At 32.0% G+C, this 18372-nt stretch overlaps 1 protein-coding gene across 3 annotated transcripts; it reads right to left on the reverse strand.

Moving 5' to 3' along the window:
• Positions 1-6159: 6159 nt before the first annotated feature.
• LOC108453592 (histone-lysine N-methyltransferase CLF-like) lies at positions 6160-17513 on the reverse strand. 3 transcript variants are annotated; one of them, XM_017751784.2, is made up of 17 exons: positions 16972-17512; positions 16084-16182; positions 15683-15999; positions 14888-15049; positions 14003-14087; positions 13685-13834; positions 13555-13602; positions 13400-13471; positions 12607-13319; positions 12044-12200; positions 11686-11909; positions 11378-11509; positions 7919-8015; positions 7165-7212; positions 6953-7081; positions 6739-6816; positions 6160-6622 (listed from the first exon to the last, which is right to left on the reverse strand). In XM_017751784.2, the coding sequence occupies exons 1-17, from the start codon at positions 17032-17034 to the stop codon at positions 6431-6433; spliced, it is 2766 nt and encodes a 921-aa protein (XP_017607273.1). In that variant the 5' UTR covers positions 17035-17512; the 3' UTR covers positions 6160-6430. The 3 variants fall into 3 exon arrangements, with proteins under 3 accessions (XP_017607273.1, XP_017607272.1, XP_052877810.1); XM_017751783.2 differs by having other exon boundaries at positions 13400-13474; XM_053021850.1 differs by lacking the exons at positions 6160-6622; positions 6739-6816 and having other exon boundaries at positions 7017-7076; positions 13400-13474; positions 16972-17513.
• Positions 17514-18372: the final 859 nt, after the last annotated feature.

Below are 18372 nucleotides of genomic sequence, written 5' to 3' on the forward strand. Positions count from 1 at the left end.
TGGTTCAGAGGTGGCTTCAAGGATGTGTCGCAACTCCAAGACAGACTTAAGATTCTTGTATTCTACTCCCTATGTTGCGACATTAAATTTCCAATGTTGCAATCTCATGTTGCAACGCCACGACCAGCCTTGAGCTCTTATGTCTTTGAATGGTCTCCTGCACACTCACTATGTTAACTCATCTTTAGGCCTCATTCTGTCCTTAAGGTCAATAAAATACTACATTTCACTAAGTGACATTGATTCAATTAGTAAATTTGTAATACCCTGAAAATTTTTACAGTAAGATATTATCCTTGATATAGTAAAATAAGGAAATAAAGTGACAAAAAGGGAAATTTTGAGTTATGTCAATATTGAGAAGTATATTATGATATATTAATTCAAGAAAGGACTGAATTGTAAAAGTGAGAAAAGTTTTGTTGCACAAGAGTAAATATTCATAATTTGAGGGGTTAAAGTGTAAATATGAAAAAGTTAAAGGACCAATAGTGTAAATAATTTAAGAGTTGAATGATCTAGAAACTAAGGAAAATGGATGAATTAGGACCAAATTGAATAGATGAAGAACTATGAGGGACTAAATTGCAATTTTACCAAATTAAATGATGACTCAAGGATAGAATTTTAAAAGATAATGAAGGGCAAAATGGTCAATTGGAAGAGAAATCTAGAAAGTAATAATGATGCTAGAGATATTTTGATATTTTATAATTATTTAATTAGATAAATATTATTTTATTAATACTTTAATAAGATATTTTATTATTATTTTATTAGTATATAAAGAAAGAAAGATGAGAAATTCTCATCCATATTTTCCCATGCACTAACGTGAGAGAAAGAGAGGAAGAAAGAAAGTTTTGCTTTCTTTACAATTTGGTCCTTTACCAAAAATTCACCATTTTCACCCAAAAATCAAATGAATTTCCATAGCTACCAAGAGACAAAATGTTAAGGAGAGCATGGGGAGTTAGAATATCAAGTTGGATTCAAGAAATAGAAGCTGGAGGAGAGAGAAAATGAAGTTAAAGATTAGTATCAATAGAACAAGGTAAGTATATCAAGATTTCAATATGTTTTTAAGTTTGTTATTATTGACAAAGCATGGAAATAATGTTATAGTAGAGTTTTCTTACATAAGGTCCTATGTTTTTGATATGTTAGTGAAGAGAAAATAAGAGAAAGTGATGAGAAATGGTGTAGAAAAAGAAAATAAGGGTGTTATAACATGGTAATTAATAGCTTGCACAAAAACAGTTTGGACAGCAGAGAGACTAACTTTGAAAAATCACCATAAATTGTAGAAATCGAATTAGAAGATGAAAAAATATTTAATTAAATATTATTTAGTATAGTTTCTCATAGAATAAATAGTGTAAGCAATGGATTTGTAAATTTTGAGATATAATGAATTTTGTGAGACAAGGTCAGAATGAATTTGGGTTCCCCTGTTCTGAATTTGAAAAATCATAAAAATTTAATAAAAATAATTAGGGGCTTAAATTTATATTTCTAAAATCCTGAATGAGTATATTTTTAATAGAAACAAACAAGAACATCATTTGAATCCTGTATGAGGAGATAATTAATTTTTGGTGAAGAGGGTCGAAGCTGTCGGACAAGCAGAACAGGGGTAACTTTAAAGAATAAACTGTACTTATTGGCTAAACCAAAAATTCTGAAATTTTATGGTAAGAATATATATGAGTCTAGATTCAGGGAAAATTATCGGATATTAATTTTGATTTCTATATATCCAGATATAAATAATTTAGTGACTATGATGCAGATAGACGACTTGAATATTCATAAAAGTAAATAATAAAAATTATGAATAATGTTACTTACAAGTGTGTTATCTACATTAAGGATGTGGAATGGAGAGGAGGAGGAGGAAAAATATGTATGAATATTCATCTAGCATGGCTAATTTGCATATTTTAGGCTCAGGGACTAAATTGAATAAAAGTAAAACTTTATGGGTAATTTTGTAAACATGTCAGAAATGACCAAATTGCTTGAAATGGATTATTTTATTATTTAAATTACAAAATTGAATGAAATTATTAATTTAGTTCAAGATCGGGGGAAAACATGTTTTAGGGATTAAATTGAAAAGTGTTGAAATGATGAAAAATTTTGATATTTTATAGAATTCATGGATTGTTATCAATATATATGAGAATAATAGCTGGAAATAAGGATTAAATTGCAAGAATTTTATTTTCCTGACCCTAAGGATGAAATCGTCATTAATTAAAAGTTTAGGGGCAAAATGGTAATTTTTCCTAGAGCATCAATTAAATGCATTAGAATATGAAATGAATGAAAATGATGATTAAATTTATTTATAAAGATCCGGACGACTCAAATATGAGACTTGATCGTGGAAAAGAAAAGATATCAGATTAATAAAATTATAAACACAAACAAGCAATGAGGTAAGTTCGTGTAACTTGAATTATATTCTTAAATGCTTGAGATTGTATGTTATTTATGTGAATATGATTTGAATGTTCATTGTATGAAAATTTATGAAACATTGATAAATTTGATAAAAGGAGAAGAAATCTGGTTGAATGAAAGGAAAATTCGATGGATCTCGAAAAGGAATTGACGGTAAAAGGATCTAGCAGGACGGGTGATCCTATCTGATATAGCCCTCCGAAGAATATGTGTAAAAGCGGATTTAGCCGGACGGGTAATCCGAATTAGGTCTGAATTTAGCTTTGGTGGTAATTGGATCCAAGCTCATTAGAGTACTTGTCGTTGCATGGGATTTAGCCTGGACTGGTAATCCCGACAATACTCTATGAGTTTATATTACAGGGGATTTAGCCTGGACTGGTAATCCCACTATAAGGATGAGGTTCGCGGGAGTGTGCTCTCTGATATGAAATGTGTAAGACCATGGTTGAAAGATACCATGGCAACTTGTGTAAGACCATGGTTGAAAGATACCATGGCAACTGATATGAAATGTGTAAGACCATGGTTGAAAGATACCATGGCAACATGACGAAAATGAGTAAGACCATAGTTGAAAGACACTATGGCATCACGTCAAAGATAAATAAGACCGTGGATGGGAGACGCTATAACATCATTGAACAATTGATATTCGTAAAATGTATCGGATGACGAATGGTTATATGAAATGGTTGTGTGAAATGTTTACAAGAACTGGTCATATGGAAATATATGTACAAAAGCGTTGTATGAAATAATTATGAAAATGGATAAACGAAATAAGTATAAGTACATGGAATATAATTTATGTTAAGTTTGATATAAGCTATTACCGAATAAATATACATAAAATATATGGAAATGATGAAGCATAAAATATTGATATAATGAAATGAATGATATATGCTTGTGAAGAAAGCGGTAAGAGCATGATATGTTTCATGACATATACATATATGATTATCTTTGATATGTTGATACAAGGAAATTATGTAATTGAGACTATTATTAAACTCAAGTGCGACATGTCGAGAAAATAGATATATCAATGTTGAATTTATATGAGATATGTTCAAGTATACTAACAATGTTGTTGTTTGATGCTTATACAAGTGCCAAACTGTTGATTGAATGGTAATATATTTATTTTATATGATGCATTGAATCGGTAAGTATTTTAATTTTTTTAAGTGATCTACAAATGGTAGTAATGCTCCGAAATCCTGTTCTGGCAGCGGATACGGGTTAGGGGTGTTACAAAATTAATTAAAAAATAAATTATAAATTAAATACAATATATTTATAAAAAAAATTTAATATTTCCATTTTCTTAAAAAAAACCCATATTTTTTATTAACTCATTTCTCCCATTTTCACACTTAAAAAAAAAGTGCCCCTACTTATTGCAAAAAAAAAAAGAAATCGGGATAAACTCTAAAAATAGTCACTCAGCTATTATCGTATTTCTATTTTGTTCATCTAAGTTTAAAATTTTCTATTTTAATCATTAACGTTATCGAAATTTAATATTTTGGTTACTTCTCTATTAAATCACTAACGGTGGCCTTTTTCTTGGCATGATGACAAATTTAGCCTTCCAATGTTTATAAAATTCTATCAATTTAGTTTCAAATCTAAAAACCTCAACAAAATTAACCATCAACTTTACACATTTTGTCAATTTAGTCTTGATATTTAAAAATTAAAATGAAAAACTTTAAAAATAAAAAATTTATTTACAAGTTTATTTTTTGTAAAAATACATAAGATTTTATAAAAAAATACATATAAAATTATAAAAAATGTTTATAAATAAATGAATATCTATTTTTCTCATTTCCTAACATAAAATTAATTAATTTATTAAAAATAATTTTAATATTCTTATAAATAAAACAATTCAAGGGAAAAACTATAAAGAAGACTTATGCATATTCAACTTTTCTATTTTTTTTCCAACATTAGTGACCACCATGTTCAAGTTGGGTCAAAAACTATAGCCTGAGGTCAAAAAGTGTGAGAATCGATATCTTTAATTTTTTGCCCATAACGAGTTTGTTGTGATTGAGGTTATGTTTAAGGGAGAGTATAATTGGAAATATATAAGTGAGGATAAGGTTTTGAAAACTTAATAGGTGGAAGGCCATGTCGGTAGCTCCACAACCAATTCCTAATTTGATGGCGCGATGATAGAGGATGTGAAAATAAAAAAATTTGGAGCAAGGGTTATTGGTGCCAGTGGTTTTGGGCAAAGGTTGTGCCTAATGCTTGCCAAATTTGACAATGACGAAGGAGAAAGGCCAAACGTATAATAAATTTAATTTATTTATAAAATAAACTAAAAGGAAATATTTTGAATCTGATTTAAGTCTTATTTGTGGTTTTTAATATTTTATTTCTAAAAGTATTATTTTAATAAATAAATTTCATGCCAAAAAAAAAAGAAAACAATAATCAACGATTTATAATTTTGCATGCATTTTTATCGAAAAATGAATTTTTTCTTTAAAAAATAATTTTTACTTTTAAGAATCAAGACTAAATTGGCAAAATGTGTTAAGTTGAAAGCTAAATTTGTTAGATTCTTTAGATTTAGGACTAAGTTGATAGAATTTGTAAATATTAAAGGGTGAACTTATTATTATGCCAATAAAAGAAAGGCACTAGGAGCAGACATATTCATGGATCGGGCTACTTGTTCAAGCCTGAAAGCTTGCCAAAAATTTAGGAGGATTTAGGCAAAAATATTAAGCCCAAAAAATGGATTTGGACAATAAAATTAGGCTCGTTTAAATTATGGGTCAAGCTCGAGCTCAAACATTCAAGGCCCCGAATCTAGCTCAATCCATTTTTAAGTTTATAATACTTTATATTATGTTATTTTTATATATTATGTAATTTAGAACATATTAAAAAAATAAACATATACTAAATATATAATATTACTCTAATGTAAATATTAAAATAATGTTAAGATGACTTTATAAAAAATTCAATAAAAAATTTTATATAATTATTAAATATTAAAAATATAATATATTTAAAAATTAAATAGGCAAACCTAAAATAGACTTGAGCTAGTCTTTTGCAAATATGGACAGGTTTGGACAAAATTTTAGACCAATATTTTGGGTCGAGTCAAGTTTGACAAATAAAATACGCTAATATCATGCTTAGGTCTAACCATAAACACCTCGACTAGAATAAAAATTTTAAACTTAAATTAAATCACTATTGTTATAATTAGCCAAAATCACTGCAACTAAAATTACTTTCGTATTCTTTTACTATTTTTATTTTACATATAAATAATTAATCACCAAAAAATAAATACATAAACAACTAACCATCATTAATTCAATTCCACTCACAAGATGAGTAGGCATAGGATTAATATTATTCAAGATGTTACCTCGTAGTTTTATAGCGTGGACATTTGTTACACTTCTAATTTTTTTATAGAATATTTAACTTCAGAATTCAAAGTGTATATACAATAAAATCGATTATCTATGTTAAATTTTATAAATTAATAAATTGATTATCCATGTTAAATTTTATAAATTAATATCTATTTAATCATTCATTTAGTTTGGAATTAATTTCACTTGCGTTGTTTTCTTAATTTCTTATACAGCAACACTCACCCTCTCATAACAAAAAGATATCTACCATTGAAAGATGGCATTTCAAAGTGAGGTTGATCCATTGAAAGATGGTAAGTGGCGGGTTCTTTGTTTTTTCCCGAGTTCAAGTGAACAGAGTCTAGATTGCAATAAAGCATATATTTAAAAAAAAAAATCAAATAAGTTATAGGTAGAGATGACAATGGAATGCCCAACAAAATGAGGGAATATTAACCTCTCCTATCATCTATCAATGAGAATGAGAATGATCCTTCTACCTGTGAAAGAATGGCAAAAGAATTTTGAATTTAGGATTTAAATGAAAGGTTGGGTTAAGCAAGCTTCTTGGCACGTCCGCTTGAAGGAGCAACTTCCTCTTTTTTGGAACCAGATGCCTCGGGCTTTCTTGCCCATGCAGGAGCTCTGTCAGGCTCATAACGATAGTCATAGAAAAGTTCCTCTCCAGCATTAATTCGTTCTTTCGCAAATATTCCCACCCGGTGATCCCCAGCAACCATAATGACCTGCAGCAAGATGGCTCGGCTTCAGGATGAAATCATAAATAGCAAAAGAACAAATAATTGAATGTCGAGGCATTCTAGACAAACAAGGTATTTCCTGCAGGCAAAATAGAGTGTACCTTTGCATAGCAATTAGGATCAGGAGAATGATTCGCAAACTTCAACTTGTCACCCTTTCGATAAGCATCAAGAACAAACTGAAAAGGATTACATATCCAATGAATTAGCATTTGCTAAGTACATGGAAAGAGAGAAGATACTACATCTTACCCCTCCCTGCCCCGCCCCCCCCCCCCCAAAAAAAAAAAAGGGTGAAAATATTTAAGGGCATGCCTGATCATTCAGGTTGAAGAGAAATGAAGAATTTTCACGGTCATATATCTTTCCACGTTTATCCGCTTCCCTATGTGAAATCAGTTCCCCAGTGTACTCACCAAGGTATTCATGCTTGCCAACACTATTCTGAAGAATGCCCAAAAATTAAACAGTGTGTAAAACAGAAAGAAAAGACTTAAGAAACATCAAGTTGACAAATCCTGTATTACCTTCAAGAAAGCTCCCCATCCAGAAACATCTGATCTTCCAAGCAAGACCTGTGCATATATCGCAGGCAAGTCTTGTCAACACATATACGTAACTTTATTGACTCGCATATTTTTCTAGTCAGTGACAAACAGAACAGCTCTGCTACACATGGAATAAGCACAAAAGGGACACTTCCATTTTATATTTTCTAGACGGTAATAAAATGGATTTTATTATATGTTTGTCCACCCACTAACAGTCATCCTCCAACCTGCCCACCCATCACACCCCTTGAGAATATAAAAAGCATCAGAATGAAGGATTATTCAAGTAGTAATGCAGTAATGCCCCAAAGCAGTCCACTCCTGGCCTCAGATAAGCATGGTGCTTTTTATATGCTGTCTATAGAACAACATTTTCTATACCACAAAAAGTTTTAAATCCTCATTGTCACTTCCAGGTGCTTTAAGGCCCAAATGCAATCACTATTCATTTCTTGAGACAAATAAGAACACAAGATCTTATATATTAACGGAATAGTTTTGAACAGTCATGTCCCAGTTCTGGAGACATTAAACAAGAGTGATATATCAATGTTTCAGAGGAGCCCATTTGACTTATTAAAACTGGAGTGAACAAAACAAGGGGGGACTAATCAATTCAATCTTCCTTGAATATTTAAAACTATATATTGAAGCATATTCACACACCAAGACAATAGGCACTCATCTATCTGAGAATAACAAAATGAGAATGAAGAAAAAACGCTATTACCCTTTGCTGTTGTTTGAGAAGAAGCTTCATATTTCTGCATTCATAATTGTCACCTCTTTGTGGAGGAACTCCAAGAGTACCAGTGCCATCACCACAACTGCAAGGTCAATTTCAAGGATAAGATGCTAGAAGCTATATGGAGAGTTGAAATATGTGTATATGTTAACAGTTCATCAATTTATTAATCATATTTTTAGGAGTTAGTTTAGGGATATTATTTCATCTTTATCAGTCGGTATCATTTCTTGACTTCCAGCTTCCTAGTTTCTAGTAATTTACAGACTCTAAGAATCATAATAAGATAGTTCTTGCATATGAATAGACTAGAATTTTTTTTTAATGAAAAATAACAGTAATTTCTTTCTATTCTCTTTTACAGACATTCTTTCTATTCTCTGTTTATCAAGAGCCATGTTTTTCTCTGATTTTTTAATAGAACAGTCATGGCAGATGCAACTCTAGAGGGTTCTTCAAGGGTGTTATTTAAACCTTCTAGGAGTAGCCTAGAAAGATAATTGATTTTCCTCCTACTTGTCTAAAAGCTTCAGATCATCTGACAGTTTACGATAAAGTTTTTTTCTACCCATACTCCTGGCCTGGAAAACTTAAAAACTACAGTTGCTGATGGTACTTTATTACCTGTTGCTGGAAAAAGGTTCTGTAAAGTTGGCGGAAATGACACTATCTGTACTTCATGTTCCACGCTTAAAATGCAATTTGGTGCTTATTAGCAAATTAACAAATTGTTTAAATTGTGTGCCTAGGTTTTATCCATCATTTGCTGAATTTCGGGATTTACTGTTGGGAAGGAGGATTGGCAATGCTAGGATGCGAGATGGCTGTACTATCTTGAGGATAACAGACAAGTAAGCTCTGGCGGTACTAAGTGGTGAATTGGCTTCTAGTAAAGTTATGTTATGGCATAATAGGTTACGTCTTCCTCGTTTTCCCTTTCTTAACAACTTGTTTCCATCTCTATTTATAAACAAAGATGTCAATTCTTTTTGTTGTGAAACTTGTATATTAGCCAAACATACACGTACTCTTTATCCAAGTCAACCATACAGGTCATCTAAGCCTTCTTCATTTATTCACAGTGACATTTGGGGTCCCTCAAGGGTAAATAGTATTTCAAGAACACAATGGTTCATAACCTTTATTTAGACCATTCTAGAGCATGTTGGGCATACCCTCTCAAAGAAAAGTCAAATGCAACCTCCATTTTCCAGCCATTTCACAAAATGGTTAAAAATCAGTTTGACAGGTCAATCAAATTCTTCTAACAGATACTGGTTGAGAATATTTCAATTTAATTATTGATAAGGAGGCCTTACATGGACTTGCCTCTAGCATCTAATCTCAATTGGGCACTACATCAAATGGACATAAAAATGCCTTTCTCAAAGAACTTAATGAGGAGGCCTACATGGACTTGCCTCTAGGTTTTGACGGGATGCCTGGCAACACAGAGGTATGCAAACTGAAGAAGTCACTTTATGGTTTAAACATTTCCTAGAGCATGGTTTGATCGATTTGCAGAGACTATAAAGTGGCAAGGTTATCATCAAGGGCAGACCCCTGTTTTCAGAACCAGATTAGCCAATTAGACAGTTGGATGGGAAACTAGCCAGGGTACCGGTCCAGAATAAGGGATTGTACTGGTTGACCTACAAACCGGTATGAGCCAGGCTAAAAAACAGGTTGAACCGGGTTTTTCTATTTTTTAATGTTTATGATTTTTAATAATTTATTCAATTGAACCGGTTGGATCGGTGTGACCACTGGTCCAGTTCTAAAAACCTTGGGGCAGACTGATCATACTCTTTTTTTTCAAACATTCACATAATAGTAACAAAACTATCTTGATTGTGTATGTGGATGATATTATCTTAACAGGAGATGACACAACAGAAATGGAGAGGCTTAAGAAGACTCCTAGAAGTGAATTTGAAATCAAAGATCTCGGGCAATTACAAAATTTTCTAGGAATGGAAGTGGAAAAAAGCAAGAGTGGCATTTGTCTCTCAAAGAAAATATATACTGGATCTTTTAAATAAAACTGGAATGCTTGGTTGCAAGCCAACTGAAACACCCATAGTTGTGAATATGAAGCTTGGAAAAGCAGGCAATGGGAGTACAGGGGAGATATCAACATCCAGCGGGGACATTTCTCACACAATATCAGATATTGCAATTTTTTGTAAGTGTAGTCAACCAGTACATGCATTCTCTGTGTCAAGGGCATCTTGAAGCAGTCAATCAAATCCTACTATATATAAAATCAACTTCAGGTAAAGGTCTGTTCTTCAAGAAAATTTACCAGAGAAGTGTGGGGGCATTTACTGATGCATATCGGGCAAGTTTAGTCAAAGATAGGAGGTCCAGATCAAGTTATTGTAAGATGATTTGGAGGAATTTGGTTACTTGGAGAAGCAAGCAACAACTGGTTGTAGCTCGCAGTAGCAGAGGCTGAATTTAGAGCCCTTGCACGGGGAACTTAGTGAGCTGATTTGGGTAAAGAGGTTAATGGAAGAACCAAATGTGCCTAGTATAGGACCTATGAAGCTATTTTGTGACAATAAGGCATCCATAAATATTGCACATAATCCAGTTCATCACCACCAAATGAAGCATGTTGAGATTAATCAACATTTTATTAAAGAAAAAATAGAAGACGGGGTAATTTGCCTGACCAATGTGCCTAGCAAACAACAGGTAACGGATGCCCTTACAAAGGGGTTCCCTAGACCAAGATGAACATCTACTCACCAGATTGAGAGGAAATGTTGACAGTTAATCAATTTATTAATTTCTAGATTTTAGGAGTTAGTTTAGGGATATTATTTCATCTTTATTACTCAGTATCATTTCCTGATTTCTAGCTTCCTAATTTCTAGTAATTTACAGATTCCAAGCATCATAATAGCATTATAAGTGTTGATCTAACTCACATATCCCAGAATTTTAAAATCAAGATGCACCTAAAACCCCCAAAGAACATAGAATGGACATTGTGCTCTTGTATTCCAAAGCAGAAAAGCCACTACTAGCAGAAACTACATTTTGGTTCAAGATGCTAAAATGTTACTCATGTATTAGTAGCATCTATGAAAATTTTTATTATGTTAACAAAAGTTTATTATAGAAATGATTTATGAATTACTAATGATAAACTAATAGCACATAGATGTGAGATAGTAGAAATAAATTATATATAGAAGCATGTACAATCTCCAAACATGATTGAGAAAGCAGATTGAGCTACATCATGGCCAAAGTTAAAATAATCCTTTCCCAAGAGGTAGAAAACACACAAAATTAACATCAACACTACCAAAGAAAATAAGTATCTCTTTTCAATGCTACTTTTGCATATTTTTAGGCATGCAGATGCTTCATTTCTTCCTATTTAAGGCTACTAACACAACAATAAAAAGGAAAATCAAAGTTAGAGCTCACCTGACCCAACAGTTTCTACAAACATCTGGGTCACATTCCCTGTCTGCAGCAAAGCATGGACACTGACGACTTCGACATTGACTTTTAGCACAATGACAGCCCCTAAATCGATTCTTGCAACTCTTAGGGCATCTATACATGCGAGCAAATATCAGGAGAGAATATGTGAATCAACAATAACCAATGCATATGTGATACCATAAATCTATATCTTAATCTAAGAAAGCTAAAAAAGCCAAAATTGACAAGGACGGAATGAATTGACGAAATATTTTAATGGAACATAGCTTGAAAAAATAACATCTCACCCGCAATATTTTTCACAGCAGGTCCCATTTAAAAGGCAAGAACATTGCTTTCCGCAAGCTGTTTGACAACTACAAGGATTATACTGCCGGCATGGCTGATCTTTCCTCTCAGTAATCCTTTTCCTGATTGAATGATATGCAGCTGATTTCCAGGTATACTTCAAACGACGGACTCTACCCCTTCTGCGCAAGAATCTTGATCTCCGTCTTACTTCATTACTTCCCTAGAGTTATAAGAAAACAAAAAAGAAACATAAGAGAATGTGAAATTAGAGACAAGAAAATGTTAGAAGTATATAGTCTAGCAAAAAGTCCTAATGCCCAAACCTGCAAAGCTAAGTCAAATAACATTACTAACCACGGATCCATTAAGGTCAAACTTGGAATACCCATCAAGAAGAGACATAACACCATCAGCTGCATGGCAAGCAAGTTTATTGCCAGAGCAGGTCATGTATTGGAAAACCTCCCAGCATGTCTTCAATCCATTTAAAAGATTTCTGGCAATCAAACAGCTGCCATGAAAAAGAGTAAACTGTAAGTAGACAGCATCAATTTACTGGAAAGTACACACACCAAAAGCAACTCTTAGACTAGAGTCCTGATGATTGTAAATTTTGAGAATAAGAAGGAAAGAAAATTATCATAACTTCTACTTTTAATTATATCTTATAGAAAGAACTAGGAAATGAGTATGTTGAAGAGACCTACTGTTGAGTTTGATGATAATAGATAGAAGTAGGAAATGAGTATGTTGAAGAGACCTACTGTTGAGTTTGGTGATAATATATTCTTTAGTGTTAGAAAAACAATAAGATAGGCAACAGCTTTCATAAAATTACTTAACTCAAATGCAGTGCACATTCTATCAACTGCATATAAAAACCAACTTAAAACATAATGTAAACACCATAAACATACCTGTTATTGCCAAAAATCTCCACACCTTTTTCAAAAAGACCTTTTTCAATAGCCTTCCAAGATTTATCATCATTTGGTGCTTGTTCGCATAAGTTTTCATCCAAAAACTCTTCTTTTCTCAGGACACCATTGCTAATAGCCTGAGCCAAACCATTAATCATCTCACTGGAAGGAACTTCAGAAAATTCTCCTTGGACTCCTAATGACCACTCTTTCCTCCTCGATTGTCCTGTATTTGGAGGTTTCACGTTCTGTGAAGAAGACATAACATCTTCATTTTCATTTTGTACATCAGATTGGAGTTTAATGTCTATAGGTGCAACACCTCCACTCACACCAGAACCAGAAGCAGAAGCTGCAATCTTTTTCTGCCTCTTGCGCATGCAAATCAAAACACGTTCAGCAACTCGCTTGCTATTCCTCTTGAGAATTCCAGATTTTCCAGCAATTTTATTCTTAGAAGGTGATAACTGGGGAATAGGTGAGGTGTCTTCATGCCTAGGTCCAATATCTGAGTCACTACTTTCTGAAAGATTTTTAGCATTGGATGAAGCATTTTCACTTTGGCAGGATTTTACCTTCCTCCTAGCAGATGAACCAGAAGATTTCTTATGGGATGATGTTCGAGCCCCAACACCATCAGATGAAGAGTTTAACTTTTCTTCGGGATCTATTGATGAGCTAACTGTTCCATTTCTTTCTAACTTCAGAACCTAGAATTAAATTATTCAATCCTGTATAACTATTAAGAAAATCAAGTTTTAAAGAGGGAAGAGATCAGTCAAACATATACCGTACGATAGCAATGCAGGCCACATGGCACATTCTCTTCATCTGGATGGTTCCATGGAGTTTGTTTGTCAGCCTGCTAATATAATGTACTGAGAAAATAAGAATCTATGACTACTCTGACAAATATAAATCTTTAGAATTGCATGAACAACTCACAGGAAAGATAAGGTCCTGAGAACATCCATGTAATCTGCAATCAAACACCTACAAATATAAAGGGGAAGGGTACAATTAAAAGACAGCAAAAAGCAACTCGGAGCTGATAAAGAGCAAGAAAAGTGCTTACAAGGCATCGCCTACAAAATAAATTGTCGAAAGAATCAAGAGCTGCTTCAAGATCCTTTTCAAGAAAAGAATTCCAATTTTCCACTTCAACATCCCCATTCTTAGAGGCCCCAGCATCCTTTTCCTCCTTCATAAGGGTTTCATATCTTCCCTGTATAAGATGTTTGACGGTGTTTCATATCTCTGTAAAGCCAGCAAAAAGAAAATGGGGAACAGCTAGACGAAAGTTTACACTACGACCAGTTTTATCAGTAAATGATAGGAGAGAAAAACAGTCCCCTCAAAAGAATATTGCAGTTGCTAAAAGTGGAAATCATACCTTGACTTCACAAGGACTTCTAGACAAACATTGTGCTAGTGATTCCAGTACTGGATCAGACAAACCAACTTGCTTGATAGTCATTCTGGCAAGTTGATGACAGGAAGATGTGTGAATTATTAGCTATAATTGGATTAAGTTACAGGCAACAATTTTAAAAATCCTTGTAAGATATGTTTAAAGCCTTATAGGTCCATAAAGTCAATATAAACAACTTAAGAACACAAATATCACAAATCAAAAATGCTATATCAATTAAATCGTATGCAACATTTTCTAAGACATCCTGTAAAGATTGTTTACAGGTCCAAGTAGTAAAAAAATATATTTTGTAACAACATAGGCATTAGAATTTAGCAAAAAGTAGCATAATTAACTGAGCTTATTTTCCTTCTACAAAAGACATAAGATTATTTTCTATTAAGAAAGAAGAACAAGTTAAATAAGGAAAATAACATGGGAAACATCCAAAAGGTACAAAGAAGCCCCTAAAATAACGTTCACAAATCAAAGCAAACTAGATGCTACAGAAGTCTTCTTCACCCCCAATTTTCCTTTAAAAAATAGTTTATTTCTTAGCCAGCTCTTTTACTATACTTGTAATGTATCCAATAACCATCAATCTACTTACAATTATTATTTTAAAATAAGTAGATTGCGTATATTTTGGTATTGAATATTTAAATACATCTTTTATGCATAGACAAAATATTAATTTCTGCAAAACATAGCAATAAATCACATAAAAATATAAATGTTCTAGAGCATTTCAAGGGTTCTCCACTAGAAAAGTAAGCAAAAGAAAAAAAAAAAAATCCAATAGAAGGAAAACAAAAGGAACATAAACACGACTATGGTCACAATAGATAATATAATTATACCAACCGAACAATAAAGTCTTCAGATTCCACAAAATCTCTTTTTTCTTCATCTTCCTCAATTACTTCCTCTTCACTGTCACTGCAGATAAGTGCTTCACCACCATTTTGATCATAGTAAATTCTCCTTCGACCCACCACTGATTGATCCTCAGTCATTCTTTGATTTCTACAATAGAAGAAATTAAAATTAACTGACAACTCAGGCAAGACAGATTAAAATGGTTCAAAAGATGAGGAAAGAATTGCAAGCATAGAGACCAAATTTCAAGTTAAGTGAGCCAGAGTACGTTATTATCTTTTTCTTTTTAAATTCAAAGAAATATTCCTAAAATCAGCTATTCAACACAAGCAACCTTTTTTACCCCCCATAGCAAATCCTTCAATTCTTCATATAAATTTTCTAAAATTGGGTAAACAAGAGTCATTGTGAAAACATATAAGTAAAACCACATAGACCTAGCAATTCATGTTTCCATGTAGCATTCTTGCATTTTGTTGTCTCATAAATCATAATTGTGCTTAAAGTTTTTTTTTTTTTTTTTTTAGCGTGTAAAGTATTTTACATTAATATAAAATTTGATATGTTATTGATATATTAAAAAGTCTACATATAGATTTTGCGACATCATGTCAAGTTCATATTATTCCTTTGTTTCATGTCATCTTTTGAGTTACCTTTTCTGTTCCGTGCCCATGTCATGCAATCCTTGTATTCAATATTGCAAGGTCTAATTCCGTATATGTAAGAAACAGAGTAAGAAAAGAGAAGTAGACAAAAACTCTAGTAGACCTCACAAACCTGTCTAGAAATATCCACGTGGTATAAGGTGGCAACTTTTTGACTTCTGCAAGCTTAATAGGACGAACAGCATTCTTGACTGGAATACTAGATCCCATGAGAACTGCTGTAGAAGATTCTTGACAGTTATAACGATCCTTATCCCCATTACTTGCATCAATACCATTTTGCATGCCTAGTGCATCTTTTTGCCTCTTTGTCAATAAATCCAGAGCACTATCAGTATCACTAATCCAACTACTTCTTCGTTCATTTGACAATTTGTAGAGATGGTACGTTATACCACCCAATTTTTGTCTATTTTCTTCCAATCTTTTCTGGAAATCAAAATGAACTCAAACTGATTAGTATATATAACCATTCTTTAAGCTGATGAATAATCAAATAGCCTAGGAGTTCACCTTTACAAAAACAGATCGGTCAGCTGTCAGCTGTATCTTTAATGAATCAATAATCAATAAAACCTCCTTAACAGTGGGATTTTTTTCATCAGTTGTCATCTGTGTGAAAATGAAAAATCCAATAGCAAGGATGACAAAATTAATATGCATTTGAGACAAACATATACTAGAAAATTTCAACAAATACATTTCAAATTTACTGAACCAAGGAAAAGAAGAATAAACTGACCTCTGACCCCTAAGGTTGCATTAGGGAACTTAGATTTCGAATTTTAGATTTGTACATCAAAGATAATGTAAATTATGTAATAAAGCGCATGCAAATTTAACATTGGTGATTATTTATCAATCTCATTGATTTAATGGATGCTTATAAATATTTGTGAATCCGAAATCTATGTTTTATACCATTCTAATATATAATCATGGTGAATCATAACTATTCTATACATAATGTATGCATTCCCTTCTCAAAATTTATATAACAAATAAAATTCAAATCCTAATTTTCAAATTATGTTTCCAAACATAACACGAGCATCTAATAACTACACCTACATTATATACCTTGTACACAAGATGATAGCCTAACTCAAAAACAAACCCTAAAATCTGTTAGTCACAATTTTGCCTACATAATTGTAAATAGTAAAATATAAACTACATATTAATGAAGTACTAACCCCTAAAATGCAAAAATAAATTCAAATACAATCAGCGACATTTAACAAAATGCAGATGAATCTTACTACCAAATAGGTCGACAATTCTGAAACAGAAATTGGAAAAAAAGAAAAGTCAAACAAAAATAGTTCAATCAGAACGAAACGAAAGATCTAGTTAATGCATGTCAGGTAAAGAAAGCGAAATCGAAAGAGCGAGAGATACCGAGGAGTCCTTAGGAGATCCCGATCTATCCGCCGAAGCAGAGGGCGAAGATTTCGCCGCCATTATCGAAGAAAGAGGCGGTTCGAGTCCGAAACAGTAAATTTGAGGATCCGGATCTGCTTCATAAGAATGCAAAGCCGGAGGGATAAACCGAGAAGATTTGGCGGGTCAAGCTTCAAGCCCTAATTGTAACATCTCCATTCTGGTAATAAATTTTTCGAGTAAGGTTTGTGCTATTTTTTGAAAAGAAATATATTTAATTTTCTTAGGCGTTCTTTAATATATGATTATTTTAATTTAATTTTCAATAAATTATTATAATTTAGGGTTGAAAAAGTAAAATAATATTTTTTGGGGGGAAAGAAACGTGTCAATCTGGTTTGAAATTTACACTGTGCATATTTAAGAAAATAAAGAAGCTACAAATACAATTCCTTGTTTAGATGGACAGATAGAATTTCCCTTAACTGCTTTCCCTTATCTTTTTCCTTTTCCATTTCTGTTTCTTTTGTCCGTAAACGTTGAGATTTCAAAGAAAGAAATTTTCAATAATATGCAACAGTTTTGTACTGTATATCAAAGCTGAAAATACGCATACAAAACTATAATACGCATGCAAAACTATAATTTACCACTCAGTGGAAATAATAAACTTTATAAATACGCATACAAAACTATAATTTACATTTTATTACAATCAGTTATTATGATCAATAATTCTTCCATAATCTCAATCTTTTAAAACCTCAATATTACCATTAAATCAAAATTTTGATAAATAAATTAACATAACCAGCATAAATTGACATTTTAGAAGCGAATGATATACGATTACAAATAAAATTAAAATCACCACAAAAACAAAACACTTTTGGCCACAACTTGAATTGACTTTGAAACACAAGTTCTATCATTATATTGAAGACACCAAACGAAACAATTGTTTACATCTATTAATAATTATGGAAGAGATATCAAATGATTTGCAAGGCTGTCGTGCCCTTTAGTTAATAATTTTTTGAAAAAATTGTGTCCTTACTTATTTAATTATGACTTAAGGATATAAAAGTCTTCAATTTTTTTAAAAATAATTAAGTTCTTTTCTTTACACTTATTTAAATACTTAAACTTTCAAAATATAATAAAAAGCCCTCAAATATTTTCAAAAAAGCAATTAAACTCCTATTTTTTACGCTCAATTAGGTACTTGAACTTTTAAAATGCATCAAAACACCCTCAAACTTTTTAAAAAAAAAAGCAATTAAGCCCATAATTTTATTAAAAATTAGAAAAAATTATAAAAATTAAAATTAATAAAACTATAAATTTTATTAAATTTTAATAAAAATTAAAATATTAAATATTTATTAAAATTAGAAAAATATAAAAATTGTAATTTTT

Source organism: Gossypium arboreum, chromosome 11, assembly GCF_025698485.1.
Source record: "Gossypium arboreum isolate Shixiya-1 chromosome 11, ASM2569848v2, whole genome shotgun sequence".
Classification (NCBI taxonomy): domain Eukaryota; kingdom Viridiplantae; phylum Streptophyta; class Magnoliopsida; order Malvales; family Malvaceae; genus Gossypium; species Gossypium arboreum.

Excerpts from the sequence above, each read along its gene's own strand:
- LOC108453592 (XM_017751783.2), bottom strand. The coding sequence starts at position 17,034 with ATGGCGGCGAAATCTTCGCCCTCTGCTTCGGCGGATAGATCGGGATCT. Across the intron at positions 16,183-16,971 it reads GATCTCCTAAGGACTCCTCG|ATGACAACTGATGAAAAAAA; the intron begins GTATCTCTCGCT and ends ATTTTCACACAG. Across the intron at positions 12,201-12,606 it reads GAGATTTTTGGCAATAACAG|CTGTTTGATTGCCAGAAATC; the intron begins GTATGTTTATGG and ends TTTTCATGGCAG.